The sequence below is a fragment of the Anomaloglossus baeobatrachus genome, chromosome 1 (assembly GCF_048569485.1).
Source record: "Anomaloglossus baeobatrachus isolate aAnoBae1 chromosome 1, aAnoBae1.hap1, whole genome shotgun sequence".
Taxonomy (NCBI): domain Eukaryota; kingdom Metazoa; phylum Chordata; class Amphibia; order Anura; family Aromobatidae; genus Anomaloglossus; species Anomaloglossus baeobatrachus.
Window position 1 is genome coordinate 3,786,860 of NC_134353.1, and position 23,961 is coordinate 3,810,820.

Sequence of the window (23,961 nt, forward strand, 5' to 3'; positions counted from 1 at the left end):
TATTCAGCCCCTCTCCTCAGTATATCACATGGTCATAAGTATTCAGCCCCTTTGCTCAGTATAACACATGGTCATAAGTATTCAGCCCCTTTGATCAGTATATCCCATGGTCATAAGTATTCAGTCCCTTTCCTCAGTATATCCCATGGTCATAAGGCTATGTTCACACACAGCGTTTTTTACCAGCGTTTTTGGTCCGTTTTTGCTGCAGAAATTTCTTGAGAAATTCTTGTAACCTTTCTGCAGACATTCCCCAGCAAAACCTATAGCAAAAAAAATTAGCTGCGCACACTGCGGTTTTTTCTTAAGAAAATTCTTTCAGTAGATTTTCTTAAGACAAAGAATGAGCAGTCACTTCTTTTCTGCAGCTAACTGCGTTATTTACCATAGATAATGGCACAATAAGGCAGGGAGCAACCAGCGGTAAAAACGCACCGAAAACGCACCAAAAACGCACCGAAAACGCGGCAAAAACGCAGGTGCACTAATCCTTCACTTTTAAGAAATTTCTTAAGAAAAATCATTTTTCTAGTGTGAACATAGCCTAAGTCTTCAGCCCCTTTGCTCAGCATATCCCATGGTCATAAGAATTCAGCCCCTTTGCTCAGCATATCCCATGGTCATAAGAATTCAGCCCCTTTGCTCAGTATAACACATGGTGATAAGTCTTCAGCCCCTTTGCTCAGTATAACACATGGTGATAAGTATTCAGCCCCTTTGCTCAGTATAACACATGGTGATAAGTATTCAGCCCCTTTGCTCAGTATAACACATGGTGATAAGTATTCAGCCCCTTTGCTCAGTATAACACATGGTGATAAGTATTCAACCCCTTTGCTCAGTATAACAAATGGTGATAAGTATTCAGCCCCTTTGCTCAGACACTCATATGTAAGTCCCATGCTGGCCATTTCCTTGTGATCCTCCTTGAGATGGTTCTCCTCCTTCACTGGAGTCCAGCTGTGTGTAATTACACTGATAGGACGTGATTTGGAAAGGCGCACACCTGTCTATATAAGGGGTACTTCACACATAGCGAGATCGCTGCTGAGTCCCGGTTTTTGTGACCTGATTAGCGATCTCACTGTGTGTGACACTGGATCTGGCCCCTGCTGTGAGATCGCTGCTGAGTCCCGGTTTTTGTGACCTGATTAGTGATCTCGCTGTGTGTGACACTGGATCTGGCCCCTGCTGTGAGATCGCTGCTGAGTCCCGGTTTTTGTGACCTCATTAGCGATCTCGCTGTGTGTGACACTGGATCTGGCCCCTGCTGTGAGATCGCTGCTGAGTCCCGGTTTTTGTGACCTCATTAGCGATCTCGCTGTGTGTGACACTGGATCTGGCCCCTGCTGTGAGATCGCTGCTGAGTCCCGGTTTTTGTGACCTGATTAGCGATCTCGCTGTGTGTGACACTGGATCTGGCCCCTGCTGTGACATCGCTGCTGAGTCCCGGTTTTTGTGACCTCATTAGCGATCTCGCTGTGTGTGACACTGGATCTGGCCCCTGCTGTGAGATCGCTGCTGAGTCCCGGTTTTTGTGACCTGATTAGTGATCTCGCTGTGTGTGACACTGGATCTGGCCCCTGCTGTGACATCGCTGCTGAGTCCCGGTTTTTGTGACCTCATTAGCGATCTCGCTGTGTGTGACACTGGATCTGGCCCCTGCTGTGAGATCGCTGCTGAGTCCCGGTTTTTGTGACCTCATTAGCGATCTTGCTGTGTGTGACACTGGATCTGGCCCCTGCTGTGACATCGCTGCTGAGTCCCGGTTTTTGTGACCTCATTAGCGATCTCGCTGTGTGTGACACTGGATCTGGCCCCTGCTGTGAGATCGCTGCTGAGTCCCGGTTTTTGTGACCTGATTAGCGATCTCGCTGTGTGTGACACTGGATCTGGCCCCTGCTGTGACATCGCTGCTGAGTCCCGGTTTTTGTGACCTCATTAGCGATCTCGCTGTGTGTGACACTGGATCTGGCCCCTGCTGTGAGATCGCTGCTGAGTCCCGGTTTTTGTGACCTGATTAGCGATCTCGCTGTGTGTGACACTGGATCTGGCCCCTGCTGTGACATCGCTGCTGAGTCCCGGTTTTTGTGACCTCATTAGCGATCTCGCTGTGTGTGACACTGGATCTGGCCCCTGCTGTGAGATCGCTGCTGAGTCCCGGTTTTTGTGACCTGATTAGCGATCTCGCTGTGTGTGACACTGGATCTGGCCCCTGCTGTGACATCGCTGCTGAGTCCCGGTTTTTGTGACCTCATTAGCGATCTCGCTGTGTGTGACACTGGATCTGGCCCCTGCTGTGAGATCGCTGCTGAGTCTCGTGTTTTGTGACCTCATCAGCGATCTCGCTGTGTGTGACACTGGATCTGGCCCCTGCTGTGAGATCGCTGCTCGTTACACACAGCGCTGGTTCGGTTTTTTATTGTTGCTCTCCCGCTGATAAGCGCACATCGCTGTGTGTGACAGCGAGAGAGCAACAATCCTGAATGTGCAGGGAGCAGGAGCCGGCGTCTGGCAGCCTGCGGTAAGCTGTAACCAAGGTGGTTACCCGATATTTACCTTCGTTACCAGCGTCTGCGGCTCACGTTGCCAGTGCCGGCTCCTGCTCCCTGCACACGCTAACCTAAGCGGTGTGAGCTGGTAACTAAGGTAAACATCGGGTAACCATACCCGATGTTTACCTTAGTTACCAGTGTCCGCAGCTTCCAGACGTCGGCTCCGTGCAAGCGCAGCGTCGCTTCCACATCGCTACTGGCTGGGGGCTGGTCACTGGTCGCTGGTGAAATCTGCCTGTTTGGCAGCTCACCAGCGACCATGTAGCGACGCAGCAGCGATCCTGACCAGGTCAAATCGCTGGTGGGATCGCTAAAGTGTGACGGTACCCTAAGACTCAGACAGAATTGTGGCAAGGCACAGATCTGGCCAAGGTTACAAAAGAATCTCTGCAGGACTCAAGGTTCCTAAAAGCACATTAGCCTACATGATCCTTACATGGAAGAAGTTTGGGACCAGCAGAGCTCTTCCTAGACCTGGCCTTAAATACACACAATTAGCTAAAGTGCACAGAGAAAAGGGAGGAGGGTTACAGATCACACCCTAAAAAAGTAGGGTTACTTTATTAGGGTGTGATCTGTAGGGTTACGTTTTTAGGGTGTGATCTGTAGGTTACGTTTTTAGGATGTGATCTGTAGGGTTACGTTTTTAGGGTGTGATCTGTAGGTTACGTTTTTAGGGTGTGATCTGTAGGTTACATTTTTAGGATGTGATCTGTAGGTTATGTTTTTAGGGTGTGATCTGTAGGGTTACGTTTTTAGGGTGTGATCTGTAGGGTTACGTTTTTAGGGTGTGATCTGTAGGTTACATTTTTAGGGTGTGATCTGTAGGTTACGTTTTTAGGGTGTGATCTGTAGGTTATGTTTTTAGGGTGTGATCTGTAGGTTATGTTTATAGGATGTGATCTGTAGGTTATGTTTTTAGGGTGTGATCTGTAGGTTACATTTTTAGGATGTGATCTGTAGGTTATGTTTTTAGGGTGTGATCTGTAGGTTACATTTTTAGGATGTGATCTGTAGGTTACGTTTTTAGGGTGTGATCTGTAGGGTTACGTTTTTAGGGTGTGATCTGTAGGGTTACGTTTTTAGGGTGTGATCTGTAGGGTTACGTTTTTAGGGGGTGATCTGTAGGTTACGTTTTTAGGGTGTGATCTGTAGGGTTATATTTTTAGGGTGTGATCTGTAGGGTTACGTTTTTAGGGTGTGATCTGTAGGTTACGTTTTTAGGGTGTGATCTGTAGGTTATGTTTTTAGGGTGTGATCTGTAGGGTTACGTTTTTAGGGTGTGATCTGTAGGGTTACGTTTTTAGGGTGTGATCTGTAGGTTACATTTTTAGGATGTGATCTGTAGGGTTACGTTTTTAGGGTGTGATCTGTAGGTTATGTTTTTAGGGTGTGATCTGTAGGTTACATTTTTAGGATGTGATCTGTAGGGTTACGTTTTTAGGGTGTGATCTGTAGGTTATGTTTTTAGGGTGTGATCTGTAGGTTACATTTTTAGGGTGTGATCTGTAGGGTTACGTTTTTAGGGTGTGATCTGTAGGTTATGTTTTTAGGGTGTGATCTGTAAAGTTACGTTTTTAGGGTGTGATCTGTAGGTTACGTTTTTAGGGTGTGATCTGTAGGTTATGTTTTTAGGGTGTGATCTGTAGGGTTATGTTTTTAGGGTGTGATCTGTAGGGTTACGTTTTTAGGGTGTGATCTGTAGGTTACGTTTTTAGGGTGTGATCTGTAGGTTATGTTTTTAGGGTGTGATCTGTAGGGTTATATTTTTAGGGTGTGATCTGTAGGGTTACGTTTTTAGGGTGTGATCTGTAGGGTTACGTTTTTAGGGTGTGATCTGTAGGTTACGTTTTTAGGGTGTGATCTGCAGGGTTACGTTTTTAGGGTGTGATCTGTAGGTTATGTTTTTAGGGTGTGATCTGTAGGGTTATGTTTTTAGGGTATGATCTGTAGGTTACGTTTTTAGGGTGTGATCTGTAGGTTACGTTTTTAGGGTGTGATCTGTAGGGTTATATTTTTAGGGTGTGATCTGTAGGTTACGTTTTTAGGGTGTGATCTGTAGGGTTATATTTTTAGGGTGTGATCTGTAGGTTACGTTTTTAGGGTGTGATCTGTAGGTTACGTTTTTAGGGTGTGATCTGTAGGGTTACGTTTTTAGGGTGTGATCTGTAGGGTTATGTTTTTAGGGTGTGATCTGTAGGGTTACGTTTTTAGGGTGTGATCTGTAGGGTTACGTTTTTAGGGTGTGATCTGTAGGTTACGTTTTTAGGGTGTGATCTGTAGGGTTACATTTTTAGGGTGTGATCTGTAGGGTTACGTTTTTAGGGTGTGATCTGCAGGGTTACGTTTTTAGGGTGTGATCTGTAGGTTATGTTTTTAGGGTGTGAGCTGTAGGTTACGTTTTTAGGGTGTGATCTGTAGGTTACGTTTTTAGGGTGTGATCTGTAGGGTTACGTTTTTAGGGTGTGATCTGTAGGGTTACATTTTTAGGGTGTGATCTGTAGGGTTATGTTTTTAGGGTGTGATCTGTAGGTTACGTTTTTAGGGTGTGATCTGTAGGGTTACGTTTTTAGGGTGTGATCTGTAGGTTACGTTTTTAGGGTGTGATCTGTAGGTTACGTTTTTAGGGTGTGATCTGTAGGTTACGTTTTTAGGGTGTGATCTGTAGGTTACGTTTTTAGGGTGTGATCTGTAGGTTACGTTTTTAAGGTGTGATCTGTAGGTTACGTTTTTAGGGTGTGATCTGTAGGTTACGTTTTTAGGGTGTGATCTGTAGGTTACGTTTTTAGGGTGTGATCTGTAGGTTACGTTTTTAAGGTGTGATCTGTAGGTTACGTTTTTAAGGTGTGATCTGTAGGTTACGTTTTTAGGGTGTGATCTGTAGGTTACGTTTTTAGGGTGTGATCTGTAGGTTACGTTTTTAGGATGTGATCTGTAGGTTATGTTTTTAGGGTGTGATCTGTAGGTTACGTTTTTAGGATGTGATCTGTAGGTTATGTTTTTAGGGTGTGATCTGTAGGTTACATTTTTAGGATGTGATCTGTAGGTTACGTTTTTAGGGTGTGATCTGTAGGTTACGTTTTTAAGGTGTGATCTGTAGGTTACGTTTTTAGGGTGTGATCTGTAGGGTTACATTTTTAGGGTGTGATCTGTAGGGTTACGTTTTTAGGGTGTGATCTGTAGGGTTACGTTTTTAGGGTGTGATCTGTAGGGTTATGTTTTTAGGGTGTGATCTGTAGGGTTATGTTTTTAGGGTGTGATCTGTAGGGTTATGTTTTTAGGGTGTGATCTGTAGGGTTACGTTTTTAGGGTGTGATCTGTAGGGTTACGTTTTTAGGGTGTGATCTGTAGGGTTACGTTTTTAGGGTGTGATCTGTAGGGTTACGTTTTTAGGGTGTGATCTGTAGGGTTACGTTTTTAGGGTGTGATCTGTAGGGTTACGTTTTTAGGGTGTGATCTGTAGGGTTACGTTTTTAGGGTGTGATCTGTAGGGTTACTTTATTAGGGTGTGATCTGTAGGGTTACATTTTTAGGGTGTGATCTGTAGGGTTATGTTTTTAGGGTGTGATCTGTAGGTTACGTTTTTAGGGTGTGATCTGTAGGGTTATGTTTTTAGGGTGTGATCTGTAGGGTTATGTTTTTAGGGTGTGATCTGTAGGGTTATGTTTTTAGGGTGTGATCTGTAGGGTTATGTTTTTAGGGTGTGATTTGTAGGGTTATGTTTTTAGGGTGTGATTTGTAGGGTTATGTTTTTAGGGTGTGATCTGTAACGCTCCTCCTTTTGTGCACTTTTGCTTTTTGTGTGCATTTATTGGATGTTTTTAAGGGTTAATATATCTCTCTTTGGCCTTAACTCAACTCTCCGTGTTTGGAGGAAGAGAAATGTTGCCTATGACCCAAAGAACGCCCTCCCCACTGTCAAGCATGGAGGGGGAAACATGTTTGGGAAGTGTTTCTCTGCTAAGGACACAGGACTTCTTCATGGGACAATGGATGGAGCCATGTACCATAAATTCCTGAGTGACAACCTCCTTCCCTCCGCCAGGACATTAAAAATGGGTCGTGGCTGGGTCTTCCAGCACCACAATGACCCAAAACATACAGCCAAGGCAACAAAGGAGAGGCTCAAAAAGAAGCACATTAAGGTCATTGAGTGGCCCAGCCAGTCTCCAGACCTTAATCCCATAGAAAACCTATGGAGCTGAAGATCCGAGTAACCGAGCGACAGAGATGATCTGCAGAGAGGAGCAAAATCCTCCCGACACCAAACCTCATCATCAACTACAAAACCGCCCGACTGCTGGGGCAACAAGGGGACGCCACTGAGGATTAGGTCTGTCTGCCGGAGGGATCCAATACTTATTCCTCTCTGCAAAATGCAAATACATTTATATCATTTATACAATGGGATTTTCTGGATGATATTTTGGATATTCTCTCACTGTTATAATGAACCGACCCTTAAATTACAGACGGCTCATGTGTGTGTGCAAACTTACACAATCAGCAGGGATCCAATACTTATTTACCCCACTGTATACGAAAGGGTGTACAGTATATAGGGGCACACTATTACCTGTCACCACCCCCCGCGGGCTGCGCGGCCTCATCCCCACATACACCTGCGACCGGTCCATTATTTGGGGGGGTGTACAGTATACGGGGGGAGGGGGCGTGTCATTACCTGTCACCACCCCCCGCGGGCTGCGCGGCCTCATCCCCACATACACCTGCGGCCGGTCCGTTATTTGGGGGGGGGTGTACAGTATACGGGGGGGAGGGGCGTGTCATTACCTGTCACCACCCCCCGGGGGCTGCGCGGCCTCATCCCCACATACACCTGCGGCCGGTCCGTTATTTGGGGGGGTGTACAGTATACGGGGGGAGGGGGCGTGTCATTGCCTGTCACCACCCCCACGGGCTGCGCGGCCTCATCCCCACATACACCTGCGGCCGGTCCGTTATTTGGGGGGGGGTACAGTATACGGGGGGAGGGGGCGTGTCATTACCTGTCACCACCCCCCGCGGGCTGCGCGGCCTCATCCCCACATACACCTGCGGCCGGTCCGTTATTTGGGGAGGGATTACAGTATACGGGGGGAGGGGGCGTGTCATTACCTGTCACCACCCCCCGCGGGCTGCGCGGCCTCATCCCCACATACACCTGCGGCCGGTCCGTTATTTGGGGGGGTGTACAGTATACGGGGGGAGGGGGCGTGTCATTACCTGTCACCACCCCCCGCGGGCTGCGCGGCCTCATCCCCACATACACCTGCGGCCGGTCCGTTATTCGGGGGGGGTGTACAGTATACGGGGGGAGGGGGCGTGTCATTACGTCACCGGGCTGCGCGGCCTCATCCCCACATACACCTGCGGCCGGTCCATTATTCGGGGAGGGGGGGGGTGTACAGTATACGGGGGGAGGGGGCGTGTCTTTACGTCACCGGGCTGCGCGGCCTCATCCCCACATACACCTGCGGCCGGTCCGCTATTCGGGGGGGGTGTACAGTATACGGGGGGAGGGGGCGTGTCATTACCTGTCACCACCCCCCGCGGGCTGCGCGGCCTCATCCCCACATACACCTGCGGCCGGTCCGTTATTCGGGGGTGGGGGGGTACAGTATACGGGGGGGAGGGGGCGTGTCATTACCTGTCACCACCCCCCGCGGGCTGCGCGGCCTCATCCCCACATACACCTGCGGCCGGTCCGTTATTCGGGGTGGGGGGGTACAGTATACGGGGGCGTGTCATTACGACACCACCCCCCGCGGGCTGCGCGGCCTCATCCCCACATACACCTGCGGCCGGTTCGCTATTCGCGGGGGGTGTACAGTATACAGGGGGAGGGGGCGTGTCATTACCGGTCACCACCCCCCGCGGGCTGCGCGGCCTCATCCCCACATACACCTGCGGCCGGTCCGTTATTTGGGGGGTGTGAGGTAAATCCGGAGAGATGACGATAAATCATGATATTCAAGTATGTCAGGAAGCCCTCTCCTGGTGTCAACCCCCCTTTCCTTCACACAACTGGTTTAGCAACAAACTCCATGGCCATGTCCTGTGATATGGAAATTAGGTGGCTTTAGGACAATGGACACAGGATGACTCCCTGCCGTCACCCTGTAGTAGGAGCTGCTAGCTAGTTAGCAAGGCTATGGAAATAGCCAGACAGAACGACTCCAGTAAAAAATGGTTCATATCTCGCAAGCCATATTTCCGATAAATATGGCAACCATAAAAATGGTGTCTCCGCATGTGGACGATGCCGGCACCCCCTTTTTATGGGAACAGGACATTGGGAAATGCCCCAGGCGTGATATCAGCCAATGGGGAACTGGCAGACAGGTCATGAGTCCCCTCGTTCTGTAGCTAAATTCATAACTGTCACAATGAGAGCATTGGCGTCTGCCTACGACGCTCCCAGGCAAAGTTATAGCCAAAATCCCCTTTGCTGGATAATTCTGATCCATGCAGGGGGAGTGGCAGTGCTTCCCTGTGAGGTCACTAAGGTAGGAGGGGACCTGGATCTGCCCAGGTTGATAACCCTACTTCGGCCATTTTCCAGCGTTCTTCTGCTCGGGGGCCTGGTTGGGACAGACCTGTGAGAGAGTTCCTGGAAACCTGGTCTACAGCGCCCCCCTGTGGCCAGACGCACAAGGTAACTGATTGAATTGCATACCTGTTGTAAACCATGCTTTATCTGTAACTGTACTCTGACATATGTATATTCTGTAGATTCCCTAGTGTATATATTGTAGTTTCTAGTGTGCTTTAGGCGATTAAATTATATAATTAATCTTGGGCTGTTCTGTTATCTCGATCTTGAATCCCACGTCTGTGTGTTCGGCTAATAGTTACCGTAAATCGGTTGGTGGCAGCGAGTTGTGCCAAGGATTATTGTGGGGAGGCCAGTGAGATTCGGGAAGATATTATATATTCCGCCCGCGGAGGTCGGGGGAATATATACCTTACTCTCACCGGGGACCCTTCCATAATCGGCATAAGTAGTATAGCGGCCTCCTTGCTTATTGTCGGGCAATTCCATAATTGGCCTGACTATAAGAGGGGCGCTAGAGAGCGCGTCACGTGCTCTGTCTGTCGGTCGGGAGGTATAAAGTAGGGGTGACCCCCACTTGTTACCCCCCGATTGTGACGTACTGGTAGCCAGCGCGGGGGATTTCTGAGTGACCCCCCCGGTGGTTTGTGACATATTGGTGGCAAGCGGTGGGATCGAGATAATAGTGTGTGTGAGTGTGAGACCCATACTCCCAGACACTAAAGACTGCCTGCAGCAGCTGTGGCTGCTGGGGTCTTCAGACCAGCTCAACACTAGAGTGTCAGAGTGCAGATACTGTAAGGTGTGTGGAGGCATCAGGTGTCAGTTCTGTGTCAGTGACCAAAAGTCTGCAAGAATGGCTGAGAGCACCAGGAGCAGAGCTATGCAACTGGCCAATGCTAAAGCAGGAGCCGAAGAGAGGGAGGACGGTGCTGTGGACAGCAATGAGGAGGTTGCCCACGAGTCCTCCAGGAGCTCGACGCCAGAAAACAGCTCTGCAGAGGACATTGCACAACCGGGCACTGCTGGACAAGATGAGGAGCAGCTCGCCCAAGGGTCCTCAACGAGCCAGACGCCAGCCCTCCGCTCTGCAATGGACAGTGAAGCACCAGGCTCCGCAGCGGGCCGCAGATCACCACGTGCCATTCCACCGAGCCTGGGAGGCTCGGATAGCCTTCTTCAAATGGCTATGGCCCTACGCCAGGCTGGAGACCGGGAGGGCTACAAGGAACTCATGGCCGAGCGTGAGCGGCAAGCAGCGCGTGAAGAGCGCCAGGCAGAGCGTAACTACCAGCTGCAGCTAGCTCAGCTCCGGCCCTCATCAGCCACCCGTGACCTTCCAGACACCAAACTTCCAAAGGTCCGTGTTGAGGACTTCCCAGTGCTGGAGAAGGATGGAGACTTGGACTCTTTCTTGACTGCTTTTGAACGGACTTGCTTGCAGCATCATCTGAACAAGGACCAGTGGGCCAAATACCTGACCCCCCGTTTAAGGGGTAAGGCCCTGGATATCCTTGGGGACTTGCCTGCTGAGGCGGATCAGGGCTACGACACCATCAAGCGGGCCCTGATCCAACAGTACAACCTCACCCCGGAGTCCTACCGCAAGAAGTTCCGGACGCTACAGAAGGGACCAAAGGACTCCTGGGCTGACCACCGGCGGGCACTTGCCCGAGCTGCCGACCACTGGACCCAAGGCCTGCAGCTTTCCACCGGACCGGAGATCCTGGACTTGTTCATCACGGAGCAACTCTTGTGGAACTGCCCTGAGGATCTCCGCCAGTTCATCCGAGACCAGAAGCCAAAGGGGTCCACGGCTACAGCTGCCCTTGCCGATGACTACACCAACAACCGGGCCCCTGAGGCCAGGAGAGCGGCCACCAGCAGCACCTGGAGAGGGGGTAAGATGAATTCTGCGACTGCCCCACCTGCCCCTAGACTGCAGGGGGTGTCCCCCTCAACTCCCCTCTCCAGGCCCGTGGCAGAACCAAGACGGTGCCACCAGTGCAACCTACCTGGACACTTCAAGGCCATGTGCCCTCAGCGTCCCAAGGCCCCGGCTCCGTCCCCGTCCCAAGGGCCGCCCAAGGTGTATTGTGTGGGTGGGGGTGGTGGTAGGTCCCTGGACAGCTTCCAACCTGTCACCGTCGGCCAGTCTGTGACCATAGGACTGCGAGACAGCGCCTCGGAGGTGACTCTGGTGCGGCCTGAGATGGTGTCCCCCCAAGACTTGATCCCTGGAAAAACCCTCGCTGTCTCCGGGATTGGAGGCATTGACCCGGCGCTGCCTGTTGCTGACATTTATGTGGACTGGGGCGCAGGGCGAGGGGTGAGGGAGGTGGGGGTAACTGATCGGATCCCTGCAAACGTGCTACTTGGGACAGATTTGGGGCAAATAACCTCCCAGTTTGGCCCCGCCCCAAAGGCTGAACCTTCAGCCCGTACTGACATGACTCCTAACAATGTTAATGTGTTATCTATGAATGATGTAAGGGAGGAGGGAGTGAACTCTGATATTTCTGCTTGCACAGACACCATAGACACACACACAGCTGCAGCTGTGACAGGGGAGGGGGTCAGAGAAAGGTGTGACAATGCCTCTACAAGTAACCAGCCTGTGAGCTGGGATCTGTTGCCCTCTGCAGGGATAAGCAGAGAGCAGGGTGCTGCAGGGGGAGGACCAGTGTGTGGGGTGGGGGCTACCACAGCAAATGTGGGGTCCCCAGAGATTTCACAGCGGGGTTCTGTTGCTGCAGGGGGGGAACAGGCAGGTGAGATTGGGGCCGGTCCAGGAGCGGAAGTGCTCCCAGGTAAGATCTCGGTGCATGGTTCCCCCACAACCGGGGTGTCAGGAAGCCAGGTAGGTCTGCCTGAACCGGCGACTTGGTCAGGAACGGAGGAGGAGCAGGCACGACCCACGGTCGCAGCGGCTGTGGCCGCTGTCACCCGCAGTGGGAGTGCTGGAAGCCAAGGGGCCTCCCGGAGGTCCGATAGCTCTTCCCCTTCTGACCAAGTGGCAGCCGAGTCAGGTGGAGGCCAGGACACAGGTCCCGGGGTACTGACTGAAGATGTGACAGTCTCGTCGATTCTGGCCACATCTAGTCAGGGGTTTCAGGCAGCGTTAGAAGCTGACGACAGCCTGAAAGCTCTTAAGGAGCAGGCGGCACAGCCTCCCTCGGACTCGGACCCGGAGCGAGTGGTCTGGGACCAAGGACGGCTGTACCGGGCCACGGTCCAGCAGGGTTCACCGGAGGCGTGGCCCAGGGACCGACAGTTGGTGGTACCCTATCCGTTCCGGACGGAGTTGTTGCGGATCGCACATGAGATTCCGATGGCCGGACACCTAGGGATCGCTAAGACCAAGGCCAGGTTAAACCAGCATTTCTACTGGCCAAAAATGGGGGCCGATGTGGCTGCCTACTGCCGTTCGTGTGAAACCTGTCAGAGAGTGGGGAAGGCGGGGCCACGCCCCAAAGCCCCACTGGTATCTCTGCCCATCATCGATGAGCCTTTCAGGAGGGTGGCTGTGGATCTGGTCGGCCCGCTGGCCATCCCCAGCAGCTCCGGGAAACGCTTCATACTGACGGTAGTGGACTATGCCACCCGGTACCCAGAAGCAGTGGCCTTGTCGTCCATTCGGGCTGACAAGGTGGCCACCGCATTGCTGGAGATTTTCTCCCGAGTGGGTTTTCCCCAGGAAATGCTCACCGACCGGGGGACCCAATTCATGTCCCAGCTGATGGAGACCCTCTGTAAGCAAGTCCAGGTGCGACATCTGGTGGCCAGCCCGTACCATCCACAGACTAATGGCCTGTGCGAGCGGTTCAATGGCACCTTAAAGCAGATGCTTAAGATGTTGGTCGACTCCCATGGGCGTGACTGGGAGCGGTATCTCCCACACCTGTTATTTGCTTACCGGGAGGTTCCACAGGCCTCAACAGGATTCTCACCGTTTGAGCTCCTGTACGGGCGACGTGTGCGGGGCCCCCTGGCTCTGGTGAAAGAGGCTTGGGAAGGGGATTTGGCCACCCCTGGAGTGTCGGTTATCGAGTATGTCATGCGCTTCCGGGACAAAATGCAGGCCTTGACGCAACTGGTACACGACAATATGGCTCAAGCCCAGGCCGATCAGAAGCGTTGGTACGACCAGAACGCTTGTGAGAGGACCTACCAAGTGGGTCAAAAGGTGTGGGTACTGGTCCCCGTACCACAGGACAAGCTTCAGGCAGCCTGGGAAGGCCCATACCTCGTGTACCAGCAGCTCAACCCTGTGACGTACCTGGTCACCCTGGACCCTGCCCGTGGAAGGCGGAAGCCCTTCCATGTGAACATGATGAAGGCACATCATGAGCGGGAGGCATGTGCGCTCCCCGTGTGCAACCTGCCCGAGGAGGGAGAAGCGGAAACCCTCTTGGATATGCTAGCCCAGGTTAGGGCAGGCGGATCCATTGAGGATGTGGAGGTTGGCCACCAGCTCTTGGAGGACCAACGGTCCCAGCTGTGGGCCACCCTACACCCCTTCCGGGGGTTGTTTACCAATCAGCCCGGAAGGACTGACTTGGCTGTCCATCACGTGGACACTGGGGATCATCCCCCGATCCGGCGTTCAGCATATCGGGTCTCCCTGGAGGTGCAGCAACACATGCGCCAGGAGATTGACGAGATGCTGAACCTGGGGGTGATCCAGGCATCCAACAGCGCTTGGGCCTCGCCTGTAGTCCTCGTCCCTAAGAAGGACCGAACCACTCGGTTCTGCGTGGACTACAGGGGGCTCAATGCGGTCACGGTCGCCGATGCGTACCCAATGCCACGCATCGATGACCTGCTCGATCAGTTGGCCGGGGCTCAGTACCTGACCATCATGGATCTGAGCCGGGGATATTGGCAGATCCCCCTGACTCGCAAGGCCAGGGAACGCTCTGCCTTTATTACCCCATTTGGACTGTACGAGTCCACGGTGAGGCCATTCGGGATGAGGAATGCCCCTGCCACTTTCCAGCGGATGGTCAACACCCTGCTCAAGGGACTTGAAGGGTACGCGGCCGCGTACCTAGATGACATTGCCGTCTTCAGTCCCACCTGGGAGGACCACCTAGAGCATCTAGCACAGGTGCTCAGGCGGATCCACCGGGCAGGTTTGACCATCAAGCCGGGAAAGTGTCAGCTGGCCATGAGCGAGGTCCAGTACCTCGGTCACCGGGTAGGTGGGGGAACGCTGAAGCCCGAGCCTGAGAAAGTGGAGGCCATCGCATCCTGGCCCACCCCCAGGACCAAGAAGCAGGTGATGTCCTTCTTGGGGACCGCTGGGTACTATAGGAGGTTTGTTCCATGCTATAGTAGCCTGGCAAAGCCCCTGACGGACCTCACCAAGAAGAAGCTGCCCTCTGCAGTCGATTGGACAATGGACTGCGAGACAGCCTTCCGGGCCCTAAAGGACGCCCTGTCCAGCCCGCCCGTGCTACAGGCAGCCGACTTCACGCGGCCGTTTGTAGTACAGACCGACGCCAGTGACTTCGGCCTCGGTGCGGTGCTCAGCCAGGTGGACTCTGCGAGCCAAGAGCACCCAGTCTTGTACCTGAGCAGGAAGCTGTTACCAAGGGAAGTTGCCTATTCCACGATGGAGAAGGAGTGCCTGGCCATAGTGTGGGCCCTGCAGCGTCTGCAACCCTATCTATACGGGCGCCACTTCATCGTGGAGACGGACCACAATCCCCTCAGCTGGTTGCACACCGTCTCTGGGACGAATGGGCGATTGTTGCGATGGAGCCTTGCGCTCCAGCAATACAACTTCACCATTCGCCACAAAAGGGGCCGTGACCACGGTAACGCAGACGGGCTGTCCCGACAAGGAGAGGTCGCGGACGGGCGCACGGGGGAACACCGGAGTGTGCTGCCCCCTAGCGCCCTCAAAAGGGGGGAGGTGTGAGGTAAATCCGGAGAGATGACGATAAATCATGATATTCAAGTATGTCAGGAAGCCCTCTCCTGGTGTCAACCCCCCTTTCCTTCACACAACTGGTTTAGCAACAAACTCCATGGCCATGTCCTGTGATATGGAAATTAGGTGGCTTTAGGACAATGGACACAGGATGACTCCCTGCCGTCACCCTGTAGTAGGAGCTGCTAGCTAGTTAGCAAGGCTATGGAAATAGCCAGACAGAACGACTCCAGTAAAAAATGGTTCATATCTCGCAAGCCATATTTCCGATAAATATGGCAACCATAAAAATGGTGTCTCCGCATGTGGACGATGCCGGCACCCCCTTTTTATGGGAACAGGACATTGGGAAATGCCCCAGGCGTGATATCAGCCAATGGGGAACTGGCAGACAGGTCATGAGTCCCCTCGTTCTGTAGCTAAATTCATAACTGTCACAATGAGAGCATTGGCGTCTGCCTACGACGCTCCCAGGCAAAGTTATAGCCAAAATCCCCTTTGCTGGATAATTCTGATCCATGCAGGGGGAGTGGCAGTGCTTCCCTGTGAGGTCACTAAGGTAGGAGGGGACCTGGATCTGCCCAGGTTGATAACCCTACTTCGGCCATTTTCCAGCGTTCTTCTGCTCGGGGGCCTGGTTGGGACAGACCTGTGAGAGAGTTCCTGGAAACCTGGTCTACAGCGCCCCCCTGTGGCCAGACGCACAAGGTAACTGATTGAATTGCATACCTGTTGTAAACCATGCTTTATCTGTAACTGTACTCTGACATATGTATATTCTGTAGATTCCCTAGTGTATATATTGTAGTTTCTAGTGTGCTTTAGGCGATTAAATTATATAATTAATCTTGGGCTGTTCTGTTATCTCGATCTTGAATCCCACGTCTGTGTGTTCGGCTAATAGTTACCGTAAATCGGTTGGTGGCAGCGAGTTGTGCCAAGGATTATTGTGGGGAGGCCAGTGAGATTCGGGAAGATATTATATATTCCGCCCGCGGAGGTCGGGGGAATATATACCTTACTCTCACCGGGGACCCTTCCATAATCGGCATAAGTAGTATAGCGGCCTCCTTGCTTATTGTCGGGCAATTCCATAATTGGCCTGACTATAAGAGGGGCGCTAGAGAGCGCGTCACGTGCTCTGTCTGTCGGTCGGGAGGTATAAAGTAGGGGTGACCCCCACTTGTTACCCCCCGATTGTGACGTACTGGTAGCCAGCGCGGGGGATTTCTGAGTGACCCCCCCGGTGGTTTGTGACAGGGGGGTGTACAGTATACGGGGGGGGAGGGGGCGTGTCATTACCTGTCACCACCCCCCGCGGGCTGCGCGGCCTCATCCCCACATACACCTGCGGCCGGTCCGTTATTCGGGGGGGGTTGGAGTATACGGGGGGGAGGGGGAGTGTCATTACCGGTCACCACCCCCCGCGGGCTGCGCGGCCTCATCCCCACATACACCTGCGGCCGGTCCGTTATTCGGGGGTGGGGGGAGGGGGGGGTGTCATTACCTGTCACCACCCCCCGCGGGCTGCGCGGCCTCATCCCCACATACACCTGCGGCCGGTCCGTTATTTGGGGGGGGTGTACAGTATACGGGGGAGGGGGTGTGTCATTACCTGTCACCACCCCCCGCGGGCTGCGCGGCCTCATCCCCACATACACCTGCGGCCGGTCCGTTATTCGGGGGGGGGGGGTACAGTATACAGGGGGGAGGGGACGTGTCATTACCTGTCACCACCCCCCAGGGGCTGCGCGGCCTCATCCCCACATACACCTGCGGCCGGTCCGTTATTCGGGGGGGGGGGGGTACAGTATACGGGGGGGAGGGGGCGTGTCATTACCTGTCACCACCCCCCAGGGGCTGCGCGGCCTCATCCCCACATACACCTGCGGCCGGTCCGTTATGTGGGGGGGGGTACAGTATACGGGGGGAGGGGGCGTGTCATTACCTGTCACCACCCACCGCGGGCTGCGCGGCCTCATCCCCACATACACCTGCGGCCGGTCAGTTATTCGGGGGGGGGTGTACAGTATACGGGGGGGAGGGGGCGTGTCATTACCTGTCACCACCCCCCGCGGGCTGCGCGGCCTCATCCCCACATACACCTGCGGCCGGTCCGTTATTCGGGGGTGGGGGGGGTACAGTATACGGGGGGGAGGGGGCGTGTCATTACCTGTCGCCACCCCCCGCGGGCTGCGCGGCCTCATCCCCACATACACCTGCGGCCGGTCCGTTATTCGGGGTGGGGGGGTACAGTATACGGGGGCGTGTCATTACGACACCACCCCCCGCGGGCTGCGCGGCCTCATCCCCACATACACCTGCGGCCGGTTCGCTATTCGTGGGGGGTGTACAGTATACAGGGGGAGGGGGCGTGTCATTACCGGTCACCACCCCCCGCGGGCTGCGCGGCCTCATCCCCACATACACCTGCGGCCGGTCCGTTATTCGGGGGGGGTTGGAGTATACGGGGGGGAGGGGGCGTGTCATTACCGGTCACCACCCCCCGCGGGCTGCGCGGCCTCATCCCCACATACACCTGCGGCCGGTCCGTTATTCGGGGGTGGGGGGAGGGGGCGTGTCATTACCTGTCACCACCCCCCGCGGGCTGCGCGGCCTCATCCCCACATACACCTGCAGCCGGTCCGTTATTTGGGGGGGGTGTACAGTATACGGGGGAGGGGGTGTGTCATTACCTGTCACCACCCCCCGCGGGCTGCGCGGCCTCATCCCCACATACACCTGCGGCCGGTCCGTTATTCGGGGGGGGGGTACAGTATACGGGGGGAGGGGGCGTGTCATTACCTGTCACCACCCCCCGCGGGCTGCGCGGCCTCATCCCCACATACACCTGCGGCCGGTCCGTTATTTGGGGGGGGGGGGTACAGTATACGGGGGGGAGGGGGCGTGTCATTACCTGTCACCACCTCCCGCGGGCTGCGCGGCCTCATCCCCACATACACCTGCGGCCGGTCCGTTATTCGGGGGTGGGGGCGTGTCATTACCTGTCACCACCCCCCGCGGGCTGCGCGGCCTCATCCCCCATACACCTGCAGCCGGTCCGTTATTTGGGGGGGGGGGGTACAGTATACGGGGGGAGGGGGCGTGTCATTACCTGTCACCACCCCCCGCGGGCTGCGCGGCCTCATCCCCACATACACCTGCGGCCGGTCCGTTATTTGGGGGGGGTGTACAGTATACGGGGGGAGGGGACGTGTCATTACCTGTCACCACCCCCCGCGGGCTGCGCGGCCTCATCCCCACATACACCTGCGGCCGGTCCGTTATTCGGGGGGGGGGGGTGTACAGTATACGGGGGGGAGGGGGCGTGTCATTACCTGTCACCACCCCCCGCGGGCTGCGCGGCCTCATCCCCACATACACCTGCGGCCGGTCCGTTATTTGGGGAGGGATTACAGTATACGGGGGGAGGGGGCATGTCATTACCTGTCGCCACCCCCCGCGGGCTGCGCGGCCTCATCCCCACATACACCTGCGGCCGGTCCGTTATGTGGGGGGGGGTACAGTATACGGGGGGAGGGGGCGTGTCATTACCTGTCACCACCCCCCGCGGGCTGCGCGGCCTCATCCCCACATACACCTGCGGCCGGTCCGTTATTTGGGGGGGATTACAGTATACGGGGGGAGGGGGCGTGTCATTACCTGTCACCACCCCCCGCGGGCTGCGCGGCCTCATCCCCACATACACCTGCGGCCGGTCCGTTATTTGGGGGGGTGGATTACAGTATACGGGGGGAGGGGACGTGTCATTGCCTGTCACCACCCCCCGCGGGCTGCGCGGCCTCATCCCCACATACACCTGCGGCCGGTCCGTTATTTGGGGGGGGATTACAGTATACGGGGGGAGGGGGCGTGTCATTACCTGTCACCACCCCCCGCGGGCTGCGCGGCCTCATCCCCACATACACCTGCGGCCGGTCCGTTATTCGGGGGGGGATTACAGTATACGGGGGGAGGGGGCGTGTCATTACCGGTCACCACCCCCCGCGGGCTGCGCGGCCTCATCCCCACATACACCTGCGGCCGGTCCGTTATTCGGGGGTGGGGGGAGGGGGGGGTGTCATTACCTGTCACCACCCCCCGCGGGCTGCGCGGCCTCATCCCCACATACACCTGCGGCCGGTCCGTTATTTGGGGGGGGTGTACAGTATACGGGGGAGGGGGTGTGTCATTACCTGTCACCACCCCCCGCGGGCTGCGCGGCCTCATCCCCACATACACCTGCGGCCGGTCCGTTATTCGGGGGGGGGGGGGGGTACAGTATACAGGGGGGAGGGGACGTGTCATTACCTGTCACCACCCCCCAGGGGCTGCGCGGCCTCATCCCCACATACACCTGCGGCCGGTCCGTTATTCGGGGGGGGGGGGGGGTACAGTATACAGGGGGGAGGGGACGTGTCATTACCTGTCACCACCCCCCAGGGGCTGCGCGGCCTCATCCCCACATACACCTGCGGCCGGTCCGTTATTCGGGGGGGGGGGGGGGGTACAGTATACGGGGGGGAGGGGGCGTGTCATTACCTGTCACCACCCCCCAGGGGCTGCGCGGCCTCATCCCCACATACACCTGCGGCCGGTCCGTTATGTGGGGGGGGGGTACAGTATACGGGGGGAGGGGGCGTGTCATTACCTGTCACCACCCCCCGCGGGCTGCGCGGCCTCATCCCCACATACACCTGCGGCCGGTCCGTTATTCGGGGGGGGTTGGAGTATACGGGGGGGAGGGGGCGTGTCATTACCTGTCACCACCCCCCGCGGGCTGCGCGGCCTCATCCCCACATACACCTGCGGCCGGTCCGTTATTCGGGGGGGGGTGTACAGTATACGGGGGGGAGGGGGCGTGTCATTACCTGTCACCACCCCCCGCGGGCTGCGTGGCCTCATCCCCACATACACCTGCGGCCGGTCCGTTATTTGGGGGGGGTGTACAGTATACGGGGGGAGGGGACGTGTCATTACCTGTCACCACCCCCCGCGGGCTGCGCGGCCTCATCCCCACATACACCTGCGGCCGGTCCGTTATTCGGGGGGGGGGGGGGTGTACAGTATACGGGGGGGAGGGGGCGTGTCATTACCTGTCACCACCCCCCGCGGGCTGCGCGTCCTCATCCCCACATACACCTGCGGCCGGTCCGTTATTTGGGGAGGGATTACAGTATACGGGGGGAGGGGGCATGTCATTACCTGTCGCCACCCCCCGCGGGCTGCGCGGCCTCATCCCCACATACACCTGCGGCCGGTCCGTTATTTGGGGGGGATTACAGTATACGGGGGGAGGGGGCGTGTCATTACCTGTCACCACCCCCCGCGGGCTGCGCGGCCTCATCCCCACATACACCTGCGGCCGGTCCGTTATTTGGGGGGGTGGATTACAGTATACGGGGGGGAGGGGGCGTGTCATTACCGGTCACCACCCCCCGCGGGCTGCGCGGCCTCATCCCCACATACACCTGCGGCCGGTCCGTTATTTGGGGGGGGGTACAGTATACGGGGGGAGGGGGCGTGTCATTACCTGTCACCACCCCCCGCGGGCTGCGCGGCCTCATCCCCACATACACCTGCGGCCGGTCCGTTATTCGGGGGGGGGGGGGGTACAGTATACGGGGGGGAGGGGGCGTGTCATTACCTGTCACCACCCCCCGCGGGCTGCGCGGCCTCATCCCCACATACACCTGCGGCCGGTCCGTTATTCGGGGGGGGGGGTGTACAGTATACGGGGGGGGAGGGGGCGTGTCATTACCTGTCACCACCCCCCGCGGGCTGCGCGGCCTCATCCCCACATACACCTGCGGCCGGTACGTCCCCCAGTGCAGCGCGGGGGCGGACGCTTGCTCCGCGCTCAGGACCGCCTCCGCGGGGTGGAGCGTGGTCACCCGCTCCTCCAGGCTCCTCCTCCGGTACCAGCTGTACCCGAAGCCCCCGATGGCGATGAGTGAGGACAGCACGGCGAGCGGCAGGAGGCGGCTCTGCTCCGGGGGGCGCGGCGCTCGTCTGGGGGGCGGTGGGGGGCGGCCATCACTGCCGCCATGACGCCTCCGATCCCGGCTCATCCTGGACCCTGCGGGGAAACACAACCATGAGAACTCTCCACAGAGCACTACAACCCCCAGCACAGCCACGGGTGCTCACACCACAGCAACATCGGCCTGAGAGCCGCGCTCGGTCGTTCTCCATCGGCCGATCCCTCTCATCTCGAGATCTGAGTAGCCACAATGCAGAGCGATCCCGACACGGGGGCTGTTGCCAGGTAACGAGCACTCGCCTGCACTCACCGGCCGCCGCGCTTCCTGATTGGCTGAGCGGAAGTTGGAAGTGACATGAGACACGTGGAGCAGTGAGCCGGAAACAGCGAGCACGTGACGGACGGACGCCATCTTGGTACTCTCGGAAGCTGCATGTGGAAAGACGCGATAGGTGCTACGTGCTCTCTGACGTGGCACAGTGCACATGCGCACCAGTGTTCTCCAAACTCGGGACCCTTTACGGGTTATAATGCAGAGGAGAAGCCTGGGGCTGTGACATCATGTCAAGTGTGAGAGGGTAAAAGTGAAGTCCTGAGTGTGAGAGGGTAAATGTGAGGTCTGGGGCGTCAGAGGGTAAAAGTGAGGTCCGGGGCGTCAGAGGATAAAAGTGAGGTCCGGGGTGTGAGAGGGTAAAAGTGAGGTCTGGGGCATGAGAGAGGGTAAATGTGAGGTCCGGGGCGTGAGAGGATAAAAGTGAGGTCCGGGGTGTGAGAGGGTAAATGTGAGGTCCGGGGCGTGAGAGGATAAAAGTGAGGTCCGGGGTGTGAGAGGGTAAAAGTGAGGTCTGGGGCATGAGAGAGGGTAAAAGTGAGGTCCGGGGTGTGAGAGGGTAAATGTGAGGTCCGGGGCGTGAGAGGATAAAAGTGAGGTCCGGGGTGTGAGAGGGTAAATGTGAGGTCTGGGGCATGAGAGAGGGTAAAAGTGAGGTCCGGGGTGTGAGAGGGTAAAAGTGAGGTCCGGGGTGTGAGAGGGTAAAAGTGAGGTCCGGGGCGTGAGAGGGTAAATGTGAGGTCCGGGGCGTGAAAGGATAAAAGTGAGGTCCGGGGTGTGAGAGGGTAAATGTGAGGTCTGGGGCATGAGAGAGGGTAAAAGTGAGGTCCGGGGTGTGAGAGGGTAAAAGTGAGGTCTGGGGCATGAGAGAGGGTAAATCTGAGGTCCGGGGCGTGAGAGGATAAAAGTGAGGTCCGGGGTGTGAGAGGGTAAATGTGAGGTCCGGGGCCAGAGGAGGTAAAAGTGAGGTCCGGGGCGTGAGAGGGTAAATGTGAGCTCCGGGGTTTGAGAGGGTAAATGTGAGGTCCGGGGTGTGAGAAGATAAATGTGAGGTCCGGGGTGTGAGAGGATAAAAGTGAGGTCCGGGGTGTGAGAGGGTAAAAGTGAGGTCCGGGGCGTGAGAGGGTAAATGTGAGGTCCGGGGCGTGAAAGGATAAAAGTGAGGTCCGGGGTGTGAGAGGGTAAATGTGAGGTCTGGGGCATGAGAGAGGGTAAAAGTGAGGTCCGGGGTGTGAGAGGGTAAAAGTGAGGTCTGGGGCATGAGAGAGGGTAAATGTGAGGTCCGGGGCGTGAGAGGATAAAAGTGAGGTCCGGGGTGTGAGAGGGTAAATGTGAGGTCCGGGGCCAGAGGAGGTAAAAGTGAGGTCCGGGGCGTGAGAGGGTAAATGTGAGCTCCGGGGTTTGAGAGGGTAAATGTGAGGTCCGGGGTGTGAGAAGATAAATGTGAGGTCCGGGGTGTGAGAGGATAAAAGTGAGGTCCGGGGTGTGAGAGGGTAAAAGTGAGGTCCGGGGCATGAGAGGGTAAATGTGAGGTCCGGGGCGTGAGAGGATAAAAGTGAGGTCCGGGGTGTGAGAGGGTAAATGTGAAGTCTGGGGCATGAGAGAGGGTAAAAGTGAGGTCCGGGGTGTGAGAGGGTAAAAGTGAGGTCCGGGGTGTGAGAGGGTAAAAGTGAGGTCCGGGGTGTGAGAGGGTAAATGTGAGGTCCGGGGTGTGAGAGGGTAAATGTGAGGTCCGGGGTGTGAGAGGGTAAATGTGAGGTCCGGGGCGTGAGAAGGTAAAAGTGAGGTCTGGGGCGTGAGAAGGTAAAAGTGAGGTCTGGGGCGTGAGAGGGTAAAAGTGAGGTCTGGGGTTTGAGAGGGTAAAAGTGACGTCCGGGGAGTGAGAGGGTAAATGTGAGGTCCGGGGTGTGAGAGGGTAAATGTGAGGTCCGGGGCGTGAGAAGGTAAATGTGAGGTCCGGGGCGTGAGAAGGTAAATGTGAGGTCCGGGGCATGAGAGGGTAAATGTGAGGTCCGGGGCATGAGAGGGTAAATGTGAGTGAGGTCTGGGGCGTGAGAGGGTAAAAGTGAGGTCTGGGGCGTGAGAGAGTAAAAGTGAGGTCTGGGGTTTGAGAGGGTAAAAGTGAGGTCCGGGGAGTGAGAGGGTAAATGTGAGGTCCGGGGTGTGAGAGGGTAAATGTGAGGTCCGGGCCGTGAGAAGGTAAATGTGAGGTCCGGGGCGTGAGAAGGTAAATGTGAGGTCCGGGGCGTGAGAAGGTAAATGTGAGGTCCGGGGCGTGAGAGGGTAAATGTGAGGTCCAGGGCCAGAGAAGGTAAATGTGAGTGAGGTCTGGGGTGTGAGAGGGTAAAAGTGAGGTCTGGGGCGTGAGAGGGTAAAAGTGAGGTCTGGGGTGTGAGAGGGTAAAAGTGAGGTTCGGGGAGTGAGAGGGTAAATGTGAGGTCCGGGGTGTGAGAGGGTAAAGATGAGGTCCGGGGCGTGAGAAGGTAAATGTGAGGTCCGGGGCGTGAGAGGGTAAATGTGAGGTCCGGGGCCAGAGAAGGTAAATGTGAGTGAGGTCCGGGGCGTGAGCGGGTAAATGTGAGGTCCGGGGCGTGAGCG

General features: G+C 56.0%; 1 protein-coding gene across 2 annotated transcripts in view; it reads right to left on the minus strand.

Annotated features, from left to right (window-relative positions):
• Window positions 1-21,321, minus strand: part of MOGS (mannosyl-oligosaccharide glucosidase) — a 33,727-nt gene extending 12,406 nt beyond the window's left edge. Inside the window, exons 1-2 of one of the 2 annotated variants that reach the window (XM_075345646.1) lie at window positions 21,200-21,321; window positions 20,811-21,128 (exon numbers count right to left, since the gene is read on the minus strand). In XM_075345646.1, coding sequence (XP_075201761.1) covers window positions 20,811-21,128; window positions 21,200-21,212 — 331 coding nt within the window. In that variant the 5' untranslated portion in view covers window positions 21,213-21,321. Of the gene's footprint in view, window positions 1-7,131; window positions 7,185-20,810; window positions 21,129-21,199 lie in introns of those variants that run through there. The other variant, XM_075345637.1, reaches the window with a different exon arrangement.
• Window positions 21,322-23,961: the final 2,640 nt, after the last annotated feature.